General features: G+C 43.5%; 2 protein-coding genes across 2 annotated transcripts in view; both read right to left on the bottom strand.

Annotated features, from left to right (window-relative positions):
* SYCP1 (synaptonemal complex protein 1) overlaps positions 1–7,060 on the bottom strand; it is a 102,836-nt gene extending 95,776 nt beyond the window's left edge. Inside the window, exons 1-3 of the mRNA XM_075264160.1 lie at positions 6,959–7,060; positions 2,134–2,188; positions 2,005–2,051 (exon numbers count right to left, since the gene is read on the bottom strand). Of these exons, the coding sequence (XP_075120261.1) occupies positions 2,005–2,051; positions 2,134–2,188; positions 6,959–7,060 (204 nt within the window). The remainder of the gene's footprint in view (positions 1–2,004; positions 2,052–2,133; positions 2,189–6,958) is intronic.
* The window catches only part of LOC142194808 (serine/threonine-protein kinase 38), a 432,602-nt gene that overhangs the window by 206,594 nt on the left and 211,037 nt on the right, over positions 1–14,971 (bottom strand). The window lies entirely within an intron of this gene.

Genomic DNA, 14,971 nt, shown 5'->3' with positions numbered 1-14,971 from the left:
GTGACACCATCTGCAGCAAGATGATGCTGCAGCTCTTTGGAGGTGGTCTGTGGATTGTCCTTGACTGTTCTCACCATTCTTCTTCTCTGCCTTTCTGATATTTTTCTTGGCCTGCCACTTCTGGGCTTAACAAGAACTGTCCCTGTGGTCTTCCATTTCCTTACTATGTTCCTCACAGTGGAAACTGACAGGTTAAATCTCTGAGACAACTTTTTGTATCCTTCCCCTGAACAACTATGTTGAATAATCTTTGTTTTCAGATCATTTGAGAGTTGTTTTGAGTAGCCCATGATGCCACTCTTCAGAGGAGATTCAAATAGTAGAACAACTTGCAATTGGCCACCTTAAATACCTTTTCTTATGATTGGATACATCTGGCTATGAAGTTCAAAGCTCACTGAGGTTACAAAACCAATTTTGTGCTTCAGTAAGTCAGTAAAAAGTAGTTAGGGGAATTCAAATCAATAAAATGATAAGGGTGCCCATACTTTTGCACCGGTCAAATTTTGGTTTAATGCATATTGCACATTTTCTGTTAGTACAATAAACCTCATTTCAATCCTGAAATATTACTGTGTCCATCAGTTATTAGATATATCAAACTGAAATGGCTGTTGCAAACACCAAAATATTTAGAACAAAAAATGATTAAGATTAATAGGGGTGCCCAAACTTTTTCATAGGACTGTATCTACCAAAATTTACCACTAACATGAAGTACAATGTTCTATGAAAAAACAATCTCAAAATCATTTTGGTAAGTTAAAGCGTTCCAAAGTTATTGCCACATAAAGTGACACATGTCAGTTTTGAAAAATCGAGCTTGGTCAGGAAGTCAAAAAGTACCATCGGCGGGAAGGGGTTAAATAATATACAGTGCCTTGCAAAAGTATTCATACCACTTGAACTTTTTCACATTTTTATCACCTTACAACCACAAATTTAAATGTATTTTATTGAGATTTTAAATGATAGACCAACACGAATTAGCAGATAATTGTGAAGTAAAATGATACATGGTTATCAAAATTTTAATCAAATATAAATCTGAAAAGTGTAACGTGCAAAAGTATTCAGCCCCCCTGTATCAATACTTTGTAGAGCCACTTTTCACTGCAATTACAGCTGCAAGTCTTTTGAGGTATGTCTCTACCAGCTTTTTGTATTTGTGTAAGGTCATTGTCTTCCTGGAAGGTGAATCTCCTTCCCATCTTTTGCACTCTTCAACAGGTTTTCTTCCAGGATTGCCCTTTATTTAACTCCACATATCTTCCCATCAACTCTGACCAGCTTCTCTGTAGTAGTATCAGAGTACAGGAGGCTGAATACTTTTGCACATTACACTTTTCAGATTTTTATTTGATTAAAATTTTGAAAACCATGTATCATTTTCGTTCCACTTAACAATTATGTGCTACTTCGTGTTGGTCTATCACTTAAAATCTCAATAAAATACATTTAAGTTTGTGGTTGTAAGGTGACAAAATGTGAAAAAGTTCAAGGGGTATGAATAGTTTTGCAAGTAACTGTACACTCTCTTTTATCTTGTAGACCCTGTGTGGAAGGTAGTTCAATAGAAGTAGTGGTGCGGATCCAACCAGTCAGAGAAAGGGACACAAATCTTGCAGCAAAACTGGTTTATTTAAAAAAAAAAAAAAAACCAACAAAATAAATAAACAACACAAAACACCCAAAACAACACTGTACTGTACACAAAGCTCTCAGTGTCAGGACAGACCCAGGCACTTCCTCACCTCCCAGGATCTGCCCTGAAGTGCAGGCTCTGCAGTTTTTTATGGCCCAGTAATAAGCCTATGACCCACACCTGGGGCTGCAGCTTATTCAAGATCCGCCCTGGACCACACATATGCCTGGAATCCAGGGGAGATATAGTGTGACTCCAGTTCTCTGCCTATCACCTTCACACAACCCACAAAGGTGTCATTTTTAGTGTGTCCTCTTTATTGTTATCAAAGGTTTTGGAAATGTATAAACATGTATTACCTCCTCTTCAATAATTGCTATTGGTGGAACTTTAAGTGACATGTAATCTAAAAGAAAACATAGAACAGGTAAACTGCATGCCATAATTTACATATAAACACTGTTAAAACAGGTAAGAAAAATATATACCTGAATTGCTGTCCATGTAGCTTTTAGTTTTAATTCCATGAGGAGATTTTAAGTTCTTAACAAACCAAAAAAGATAACGTGATAAGTAACTTTTTAACAAACTTTGTAAAAATAAACAGCACAAACTAATATAAACAAACTGTAATATATAAATAAAAAAAGGTTTTTTTTCTCCACTCATCATGCTATATTGTCCTTCCCTTTCCCCTCCTAAATTGACATGCCACCAAATGATCAGGTTACAAATAACCATATAAGTGTATAGAGAAGGAAGAAAGGAGTTCTGTAAGAAAGAAGCAGAGATACAGACACAGATATTGTGCCCCAGCTAACAGTTACATTTCTACATCACCCCAAGTCCTTTATTCACATTATTATTGTTCAGCACTGTTGTAGTATTGCAATATTCAACAGGTTGTGGACCAACTGTGTCATTTAACTGGCTCGCATTTGGCCCACTCCCAAGGGCATTGTCTAAGCATCCTATTCAGTTTTTATCCTTTAACCCACATATCAGGATCTTGTCTTTGCTGCAAGGAAGCTGCCAGGTCACTACACGTTGGAGTGGTCCAAGTGTAGGTGATGGTGAAATAGGGCAAGAGGGAAAGGGTCAGGTCACAGCATAGTTCAGTACAGTTCAAAGGGCACGACAGGAGGAGCTCAAGAACAGTCAGAGAGAGCAGCAGCTCCCAGCATGAGCTCCTGATTTACACAGCATACCTTGTAATGAGCTAACTGCAAGACAAAAGCTGGAAATATGGACCCCATGGAAGACATAACTAAGATGGACTAAAAATATCCAAAAGAAAAGAAGAAATATGAAAAAAGGGGAAACTAACCACCAAATACACACTATCTACAACCATCACCACCATCCCAACAGCTCAGTGGCAAAGAGAATCGACCAAATAACCACAGTACACCGGCTCAAATCCCCCGGACAAACACCACCAAAATACACATAACCATTTTTATAAATAACTCAGATCCTGACAGCTTCACACTAAACTACCACGTGGGCAACAGCGTGATGGACTATGCCACAGATAAACCACCTACACAGCAGCCCCACCAAACTGGTCTCTACAACCTGTCATGATCCTTTAAATGGGCCAGCCACCAGGTCACCGAATACACCAACATGGCCAACCCACCCAAAATCAAGAAACTGCTCACAAACTTCTATACGAACCCCTATCAGTCAGACCAATAAGGGATCACCAGGACAGTGAAGGACTTCAATAACATCCTGTACACCACAGCAGAACTAGCAGGCCTGAAACAGACCAAACCCAAGAGACCTACTAACAAACAATCACAAATGGTTCACCAGCGACTGCAAGGCTCTACATCGCTCCCTAAAGGCAACCTCCAACCAAAAACACAGAGACCCCAACAATAAGCAGGCGAGGAAAGCCTACAACAACCTACGCAGGCAATACAAAGGCGCCCTCAGCCTGAGCCCAACGCTTTTCAACATCTACATCAATGAACTTGCTGCAGCCCTGGAGGCCTCACCAACCCCAGGCCTCAACCTGAACGACCAAAAGGTGAAGTTCCTGCTGTACACCGACGTCCTCCTGCTCCTGTCCAGAAAACCAGAAGCTACACCTACCTGGGGCTGGATCTCAACCAATCAGGGAGCTTCAAAACAGCAATAGAAACCTTGAAAGGGAAAGCCAGCAGAACCTTTTACGCCATCAGAAGGCAACTGTACCACCTCAAACCAGCAGTGAGGGTCTGGCTGAAGATATTTGATGCAATCATTGCCCCAATCCTCCTCTACAGAAGTGAGGTTTGGAGCCTGGCCATCTATCCAAAGCAGTCAAAGTGAGATTCTAGCACAACAGAGACATTCTACCTGGAGTTCTGCAAATACCTGCTCCATGTCCATCGCAGCACCTCCAACATAGCATGCCGGGCGGAACTAGGTAGGCTTTCCCTATGGCTCACCATGCAGAAGAGGGCACTATCATTTCAGGCACACATTCAGGGCGGCAGCCCGGCTCCTACCACCACTAAGCCTGGCTAAACCACAGAGCCCTAAGTAAACCCAGTGCCCCTCAACCAAGAGACAGTCTCCTACCAAACCAAAACTCCCAACAGGTCCTGAACAAGGCCCAAATAATTGGAGTCATAGAAAACGGCAAAGAGCGGTATATATCCGAATATGGAGAAACAAAATAAATACCTCCAGAAAACTCACCATTTACAAGTCACTGCAAAGAGACTACACCATAGCCAACTACCTAGAAAAAATACACCACCCCAGAGACAGACCCTGAGCTGTTACAGACTGCATGCCCACAGCCTGGAGATAGAAATGGGGCGGCATAGGCATACGTACTGACTTTGCCAACACTGTGCCCAGGGGGCCCTAGAAGACGAGGCCCACTTCCTGCTACACTGCAACAAATACTCAGCTGTGAGGACCGGACCGTCTACTTCCAAAGACTCTCTGCTCGCATCCCAGACTTCACAACTGCAGACGAGAAGAGGAAACTCTATATGCTACTGGGAGAAGAGGAGTCCACTGTGGAGATTGCTGCCCAATATGTGTCAACCTGCCAGTAAATGAGGGGAAGATGAGACCCCAAGGACTATTATAGCCCAAATCACCCACCTACCAAAAGACTATTATACCCCAAATCACCCACCCATCCAAGGACTATTATACCCCAAATCACCCACCCATCCATCCACACACAAAAGCCAGTCAGGAAAAAGCATACCATACAGTAGGAACTAGACAAAATAAAAAACCTTTGTTCAGACAAACTGTGGCTAGTGAAGCTGACTTTCAATTTCTTAGACTGACCAAGATGGACCGGAAGTGTGTGTGTGCTCACTCTTTGGGCAGGATCAGCAGCAGCAGGAAGTGCATGTGCAACATGAAGGAGCAAGAACTGCAGCACTTGTAGCAAAAGTTACTGGGTGGCTGCAACTGGTTGGAGAGCTAGTACACCGGTGGGTGCAGACAGCCGACTTTGCAAACATAGTTCATGCTAATTGAAGGGAGACAGTCAGCAGAAATTTTCCAAAATCCTAATCACATTACCTTGTAGAGCTGAGGCTTCCATGTTTCATATTGACAAATATGTCTGTTATACAGCTTTGGAGCTTCACTTTGGTATAAATTGCTCTTTTATTCATATGCAAATAATTGGAAATGTGCTTGCCCAGGCATCTAGAGCTGAGATGAAATCCCAGTCAAAATAAGAAACGCCCCCAAAGCACATTTTTCCTGATTTGCCTTAGAAAGAAACTGTGATTTACAGGAAAACAGGGATTTAAAGCTGAATAGAGACATATTTGGAAATTGTAGTAATCTTTACAGGTTACTGTGATTAGGTTTATAATGAACTTACTGCTGACAGATTCTCTTTATGGGAGTTCAATAAAGTTTAATTTTAAAATATTCTCCTTAAAAATACATTAATACATTAATTTCAATAAAAGTACCTGATTTTTTTCAGTATGAGAAACATGCTTGGAATGTAGCTGTAAAAAAGAAATGGTTTGGTTTAAGTGGTCACTAACTTTTCAGACAAATTAGTCTCATTTAATAGAGTAGAGTATGTGGTTTGAGACCAATTTAAGACCTTCATTTACATATATTGCTGTTTTCTGCCTGAATAACTTATCGTTCACATGGTTTAACTTGCTGCTGATTATTTGGTGGCTTCTGCCCTGAAATCATCTGGGCCTAATAAGCGGCAAAATGTTGTGACAAACCACCTATGCTCTGCTGGGGGATGAATAATGAAGGATGCCCTCCTCAAGTTTCTCTGTAGTTTCCTACAACGAGACAAGCCCTAAAGTTCCTGACACTAGGTGTCACCCTTCTAGCTTATTTGTTATTTAGTCTCTGTTACTAGGGAAGTTCTGTTCTTAGTTATCTGTACAAGCAAGACACAGTGAATGGAGGGAGGAGGGACTGGTTTTCTTCATGCAGTGAATGGAGGAGAGAGGGGCTGATTTTCCTCAAAGCCTTTACAGAACTACAACAGCTTGCCTACCTATACACTGGACTGACAGCACTCTACAAGATCTCACAGCTTACAGTATAAGAAAAATGTACTTATGTGTTTTTATCTACTTCTGAATGCTTGTGTTATTACAGATGAGTTATTAATCACAGACATCAAGCAGTTTTCCTGACTGTGCTCATAAATTTTTAAATTTTTGTGTCACAGATCTGTTTAGCTGCCTCATGGCCTGTATTTGTAGTCCAGGATCATTGGATCACATATATTATGGTAACTTGGACTTTTACAGATTAGATTTGTTTGCTATTTTACAGTTACCCCTGGCAGAATTACATGTAAATGAACTTGTAGTAGTAATGGATAGAGGAGGGGGACGGAGTGCTCGTTATTGTACATGCCCTCAGCCTCAGGGAGAAAAGTAAAATACACTGCAGCTATAATGGGGCTATTGACAGCAGAAAAACAGATAAGACACCATATACAAAGGCTTATACAGACAGAGAGCAGCTTGCCTTACATCCATGCAAATATTTCAATTTTACATGAAAACTCGGGTATGTTTTAAAGCTCTAAATAGATTGACCTTCTATTTACATCATTGGGACCGATCAGGAGAACACGGGTCTTTTGTCCCAAATGGAGAATGGGATGATAAGCATGTGCATTAATTGAAGATGACTTTTGTTTTTAAATATATAACAATATCACAAAACGTTAAAATAAAATATGATTCAAAAATAATTTAGAAGCGCCAAAAGCAATTCAATATGAAGTTACAATATCTTGCCTGCAGATTATACTGCATTTTAATAGTGACTGGTTCCCTAATTTCTTACCTGAAAAGTATTTTCCACCACTGCCTGAGGTTTAACTGCAGATATATGGCTACTGCCAGTCCTTTGCAGAGGAAATATTCTAAAAGGAATTTCCTGTTCCATATTTGGTTAACTGTGAATATCTATCAAAATAATAGATGGATACATGAATCACATAAGTAACATACTTTTGGGACTGACAGGGCCTCATTCATATCATAGTACACATATGGATTGTACATGCATGGGTAAACCTGATCAGATCCCAACATTTCCTTGTGTGCTCATTTTCAAGTGTTACACATTTATTACAGTGTCTGATGCTAGATGAATGATAAATGTTGTGCAGTTCTGGACTGTTTCTACCACCTATTTGTTGGTTTAGTTCAGTGTTTCTCAACCTCTTCAAGCAGAGTACTCCATAGAGAGAAAATGTCCCAACCGAGTAACCCCAACGTAGAAATCACTTATATACGTTAATAAAACAAGACTTCATTAATAATGATGTAATGGCCACCCCAGAGCTCCCACATTTAGTATAATGGCTCCCTCAGTGCCCTCACACTCAGTGGAATGCACCACAGTATTTATTAATCTTTACTAGAGATGAGCGAACAGTGTTCTATCGAACTCATGTTCGATCGGATATTAGGCTGTTCGGCATGTTCGAATCGAATCGAACACCGCGTGGTAAAGTGCGCCATTACTCGATTCCCCTCCCACCTTCCCTGGCGCCTTTTTTGCTCCAATAACAGCGCAGGGTAGGTGGGACAGGAACTACGACACCGGTGACGTTGAAAAAAGTAGGCAAAACCCATTGGCTGCCGAAAACATGTGACCTCTAATTTAAAAGAACAGCGCCGCCCAGCTTCGCGTCATTCTGAGCTTGCAATTCACCGAGGACGGAGGTTTCCGTCCAGCTAGCTAGGGCTTAGATTCTGGGTAGGCAGGGACAGGCTAGGATAGGAAGGAGAAGACAACCAACAGCTCTTGTAAGAGCTAAATTCCAGGGAGAAGCTTGTCAGTGTAACGTGGCACTGACGGGCTCAATCGCCGCAACCCAGCTTTCCCAGGATCCTGAATGGAATACACTGTCAGTGTATTCCCGTATACCCGATATATACCCCGATACCCGTTCCAACGGTGTGCCCCCCCACCTTCACCCCAGAAATACCCTGCAAGTCCCCTAGCAATAGAATTGGGGCTATATACACCCACAATTTTTACTACTGGTATACAGTGCCATTGTCTGACTGGGAATTCAAAGAATATATTGGGAATACAAATACCCTCATTTCTTGCTACTGCCATATAGTGCCAGTTTCTGACTGGTAATTCAAAGAATATATTGGGGTTACGTGCACCCACAATTTTTACTACTGGTATACAGTGCCATTGTCTGACTGGGAATTCAAAGAGTATATTGGGAATACAAATACCCTCATTTCTTGCTACTGCCATATAGTGCCAGTTTCTGACTGGGAATTCAAAGAATATATTGGGGTTACGTGCACCCACAATTTTTACTACTGGTATACAGTGCCATTGTCTGACTGGGAATTCAAAGAATATATTGGGGTTATAAATACCCTCATTTCTTGCTACTGCCATATAGTGCCAGTTTCTGACTGGTAATTCAAAGAATATATTGGGGTTACGTGCACCCACAATTTTTACTACTGGTATACAGTGCCATTGTCTGACTGGGAATTCAAAGAATATATTGGGAATACAAATACCCTCATTTCTTGCTACTGCCATATAGTGCCAGTTTCTGACTGGGAATTCAAAGAATATATTGGGGTTACGTGCACCCACAATTTTTACTACTGGTATACAGTGCCATTGTCTGACTGGGAATTCAAAGAATATATTGGGGTTATAAATACCCTCATTTCTTGCTACTGCCATATAGTGCCAGTTTCTGACTGGTAATTCAAAGAATATATTGGGGTTACGTGCACCCACAATTTTTACTACTGGTATACAGTGCCATTGTCTGACTGGGAATTCAAAGAGTATATTGGGAATACAAATACCCTCATTTCTTGCTACTGCCATATAGTGCCAGTTTCTGACTGGGAATTCAAAGAATATATTGGGGTTACGTGCACCCACAATTTTTACTACTGGTATACAGTGCCATTGTCTGACTGGGAATTCAAAGAATATATTGGGGTTATAAATACCCTCATTTCTTGCTACTGCCATATAGTGCCAGTTTCTGACTGGTAATTCAAAGAATATATTGGGGTTACGTGCACCCACAATTTTTACTACTGGTATACAGTGCCATTGTCTGACTGGGAATTCAAAGAGTATATTGGGAATACAAATACCCTCATTTCTTGCTACTGCCATATAGTGCCAGTTTCTGACTGGTAATTCAAAGAATATATTGGGGTTACGTGCACCCACAATTTTTACTACTGGTATACAGTGCCATTGTCTGACTGGGAATTCAAAGAATATATTGGGGTTATAAATACCCTCATTTCTTGCTACTGCCATATAGTGCCAGTTTCTGACTGGTAATTCAAAGAATATATTGGGGTTACGTGCACCCACAATTTTTACTACTGGTATACAGTGCCATTGTCTGACTGGGAATTCAAAGAGTATATTGGGAATACAAATACCCTCATTTCTTGCTACTGCCATATAGTGCCAGTGTCTGACTGGGAATTCAAAGAATATATTGGGGTTACGTGCACCCACAATTTTTACTACTGGTATACAGTGCCATTGTCTGACTGGGAATTCAAAGAATATATTGGGGTTATAAATACCCTCATTTCTTGCTACTGCCATATAGTGCCAGTTTCTGACTGGTAATTCAAAGAATATATTGGGGTTACGTGCACCCACAATTTTTACTACTGGTATACAGTGCCATTGTCTGACTGGGAATTCAAAGAGTATATTGGGAATACAAATACCCTCATTTCTTGCTACTGCCATATAGTGCCAGTTTCTGACTGGGAATTCAAAGAATATATTGGGGTTACGTGCACCCACAATTTTTACTACTGGTATACAGTGCCATTGTCTGACTGGGAATTCAAAGAATATATTGGGGTTATAAATACCCTCATTTCTTGCTACTGCCATATAGTGCCAGTTTCTGACTGGTAATTCAAAGAATATATTGGGGTTACGTGCACCCACAATTTTTACTACTGGTATACAGTGCCATTGTCTGACTGGGAATTCAAAGAGTATATTGGGAATACAAATACCCTCATTTCTTGCTACTGCCATATAGTGCCAGTTTCTGACTGGTAATTCAAAGAATATATTGGGGTTACGTGCACCCACAATTTTTACTACTGGTATACAGTGCCATTGTCTGACTGGGAATTCAAAGAATATATTGGGGTTATAAATACCCTCATTTCTTGCTACTGCCATATAGTGCCAGTTTCTGACTGGTAATTCAAAGAATATATTGGGGTTACGTGCACCCACAATTTTTACTACTGGTATACAGTGCCATTGTCTGACTGGGAATTCAAAGAGTATATTGGGAATACAAATACCCTCATTTCTTGCTACTGCCATATAGTGCCAGTGTCTGACTGGGAATTCAAAGAATATATTGGGGTTACGTGCACCCACAATTTTTACTACTGGTATACAGTGCCATTGTCTGACTGGGAATTCAAAGAATATATTGGGGTTATAAATACCCTCATTTCTTGCTACTGCCATATAGTGCCAGTTTCTGACTGGTAATTCAAAGAATATATTGGGGTTACGTGCACCCACAATTTTTACTACTGGTATACAGTGCCATTGTCTGACTGGGAATTCAAAGAATATATTGGGAATACAAATACCCTCATTTCTTGCTACTGCCATATAGTGCCAGTTTCTGACTGGGAATTCAAAGAATATATTGGGGTTACGTGCACCCACAATTTTTACTACTGGTATACAGTGCCATTGTCTGACTGGGAATTCAAAGAATATATTGGGGTTATAAATACCCTCATTTCTTGCTACTGCCATATAGTGCCAGTTTCTGACTGGTAATTCAAAGAATATATTGGGGTTACGTGCACCCACAATTTTTACTACTGGTATACAGTGCCATTGTCTGACTGGGAATTCAAAGAGTATATTGGGAATACAAATACCCTCATTTCTTGCTACTGCCATATAGTGCCAGTTTCTGACTGGGAATTCAAAGAATATATTGGGGTTACGTGCACCCACAATTTTTACTACTGGTATACAGTGCCATTGTCTGACTGGGAATTCAAAGAATATATTGGGGTTATAAATACCCTCATTTCTTGCTACTGCCATATAGTGCCAGTTTCTGACTGGTAATTCAAAGAATATATTGGGGTTACGTGCACCCACAATTTTTACTACTGGTATACAGTGCCATTGTCTGACTGGGAATTCAAAGAGTATATTGGGAATACAAATACCCTCATTTCTTGCTACTGCCATATAGTGCCAGTTTCTGACTGGTAATTCAAAGAATATATTGGGGTTACGTGCACCCACAATTTTTACTACTGGTATACAGTGCCATTGTCTGACTGGGAATTCAAAGAATATATTGGGGTTATAAATACCCTCATTTCTTGCTACTGCCATATAGTGCCAGTTTCTGACTGGTAATTCAAAGAATATATTGGGGTTACGTGCACCCACAATTTTTACTACTGGTATACAGTGCCATTGTCTGACTGGGAATTCAAAGAGTATATTGGGAATACAAATACCCTCATTTCTTGCTACTGCCATATAGTGCCAGTGTCTGACTGGGAATTCAAAGAATATATTGGGGTTACGTGCACCCACAATTTTTACTACTGGTATACAGTGCCATTGTCTGACTGGGAATTCAAAGAGTATATTGGGAATACAAATACCCTCATTTCTTGCTACTGCCATATAGTGCCAGTGTCTGACTGGGAATTCAAAGAATATATTGGGGTTACGTGCACCCACAATTTTTACTACTGGTATACAGTGCCAATTTCTAACTAGGAATTCAAAATGCGCAAGGCTCCCGGAAAGGGACGTGGACGAGGCCGTGGGCGAGGTCGGGGGAATGGTTCTGGGGAGCAAGGTAGCAGTGAAGCCACAGGGCGTCCCGTGCCTACTCCTGTGGGGCAGCAAGCATTGCGCCACTCCACAGTGCCAGGGTTGCTTGCCACATTAACTAAACTGCAGGGTACAAACCTTAGTAGGCCCGAGAACCAGGAACAGGTCTTGCAATGGCTGTCAGAGAACGCTTACAGCACATTGTCCAGCAGCCAGTCAGACTCTGCCTCCTCTCCTCCTATTACCCAACAGTCTTGTCTTCCTTCCTCCCAAAATTCCGAAGCTTTACAGAACAATAACCCAAACTGTCCCTGCTCCCCAGAGCTGTTCTCCGCTCCTTTCATTGTCCCTCAACCTGCCTCTCCACGTCACGATTCCACGAACCTAACAGAGGAGCATCTGTGTCCAGATGCTCAAACACTAGAGTCTCCTCCATCTCCGTTCGATTTGGTGGTGGATGACCAGCAACCCACCCTCATCGACGATGATGTGACGCAGTTGCCGTCAGGGCATCCAGTTGACTGGCGCATTGTGCGGGAGGAGGAGATGAGACAGGAGTTGGAAGAGGAAGTGGTGGATGATGAGGACACTGACCCGACCTGGACAGGGGGGATGTCAAGCGGGGAAAGTAGTGTGGATGTTGAGGCAGGTGCAGCACCAAAAAGGGTAGCTAGAGGCAGAGGCAGAGGTCAGCAGCTTAGGCGAAGCCAGGCCACACCCGGAATCTCCCAAGATGTTCCAGTTCGTACCCAGCCCCGAAAAACTCCCACCTCGAGGGCACGTTTCTCGAAGGTGTGGAGTTTTTTCAAGGAATGCGCCGAGGACAGATATAGTGTTGTCTGCACAATTTGCCTCTCGAAATTGATTAGGGGCTCTGAGAAGAGCAACCTGTCCACCACTTCAATGCGCCGTCATTTGGAATCCAAGCACTGGAATCAGTGGCAGGCAGCAACGGCAGGACAAAGGCCGCCTGCCGTTCACGCCACTGCCACTGCCTCTGCCTCTGCCTCTGCCACTGCCACTGCTGACTGTGCTGGCGATGCACTCCAGAGGACGAGCCAGGACACCACTTCATCTGCCTCCGCCACTTTGTTGACTTCTACCTCATCCTCCCCTGGTCCTGTCTTATCTCCTTCTCCTGCACCATCAAAGGCACCATCAGGCGTTTCTTTACAACAACCCACCATCTCTCAGACATTGGAGCGGCGGCAGAAATACACTGCTAACCACCCACACGCGCAAGCCTTGAACGCCAACATCGCTAAACTGCTGGCCCAGGAGATGTTGGCGTTCCGGCTTGTTGAAACTCCCGCCTTCCTGGACCTGATGGCAACTGCGGCACCTCGCTATGCCGTCCCTAGCCGTCACTACTTCTCCCGGTGTGCCGTCCCCGCCTTGCACCAGCACGTGTCACTCAACATCAGGCGGGCCCTTAGTTCCGCGCTTTGCACAAAGGTCCACTTGACCACCGACGCGTGGACAAGTGCATGCGGACAGGGACGCTACATTTCACTGACGGCACACTGGGTAAATGTAGTTGAGGCTGGGACTGCTTCCCAAACTGGCCCGGTGTACCTCGTCTCCCCGCCTAACATTCCTGGCAGGGACACGAGAAGAACACCCCCCTCCTCCTCCTCCTCTACCGCCTCCTCCTCCGCCTCCTCCTCCGCCACCGCCTCCTCCTCCGCTGTTAGATTGACCCCAGCTACGAGTTGGAAACGTTGCAGCACTGGCGTTGGTAGACGTCAGCAGGCTGTGCTGAAGCTGATCAGCTTGGGGGACAGACAGCACACTGCCTCCGAGGTGAGGGATGCCCTCCTCGATGAGACGGCAATATGGTTTGAGCCGCTGCACCTGGGCCCAGGCATGGTCGTTTGTGATAACGGCCGGAACCTGGTAGCAGCTCTGGAGCTTGCCGGACTCCAACATGTTCCATGCCTGGCCCACGTCTTCAACCTAGTGGTGCAACGTTTCCTAAAGAGCTACCCCAATGTTCCAGAGCTACTGGTGAAAGTGCGGCGCATGTGCGCCCACTTTCGCAAGTCGACAGTAGCCGCTGCTAGCTTAAAATCTCTCCAGCAACGCCTGCATGTGCCACAACACCGGCTTTTGTGCGACGTCCCCACACGCTGGAACTCAACGTTTCAGATGTTGAATAGAGTGGTTGAGCAGCAGAGACCTTTGATGGAATACCAGCTACAAAACCCTAGGGTGCCACAAAGTCAGCTGCCTCAGTTTCACATCCATGAGTGGCCATGGATGAGAGACCTTTGTGACATCCTACGGGTCTTTGAGGAGTCCACAAGGAGGGTGAGCTCTGAGGATGCGATGGTGAGCCTTACAATCCCGCTCTTGTGTGTTCTGAGAGAATCCCTGATTGACATCAGGGATAACTCAGATCACACAGAGGAGTTAGGGATAGCATCCGATCCGTCACAGCTGGAGAGTAGGTCCACACATCTGTCCGCTTCACTGCGTTTAATGGAGGAGGAGGAGGAGGAGGAGGAGGAGGAAGAAGAGTTGTCCGATGATGTGATGGTGATACAGGAGGCTTCCGGGCAACTTCGAATCGTCCCATTGTTGCAGCGCGGATGGGTAGACATGGAGGATGAGGAGGAAATGGAGATTGAACTTTCCGGTGGGGCCAGAGGAGTCATGCCAACTAACACTGTGGCAGACATGGCTGAGTTCATGTTGGGGTGCTTTACAACCGACAAGCGTATTGTCAAAATCATGGAGGACAACCAGTACTGGATCTTTGCTATCCTTGACCCCCGGTATAAAAACAACATCTCGTCTTTTATTCCGGTAGAGGGGAGGGCCAATCGCATCAATGCTTGCCACAGGCAATTGGTGCAGAATATGATGGAGATGTTTCCAGCATGTGACAGTGGCGGCAGGGAGGGCAGTTCCTCCAGTAGGCAACCAAGTTCTCACCGGTCCACACAAACGAGGGGCACACTGTCTAAA

This window comes from Leptodactylus fuscus, chromosome 2, assembly GCF_031893055.1.
Source record: "Leptodactylus fuscus isolate aLepFus1 chromosome 2, aLepFus1.hap2, whole genome shotgun sequence".
Classification (NCBI taxonomy): domain Eukaryota; kingdom Metazoa; phylum Chordata; class Amphibia; order Anura; family Leptodactylidae; genus Leptodactylus; species Leptodactylus fuscus.
The sequence above is the reverse complement of the archived record's forward strand: the minus strand, read 5'-3'. Positions and strand labels throughout refer to the sequence as shown.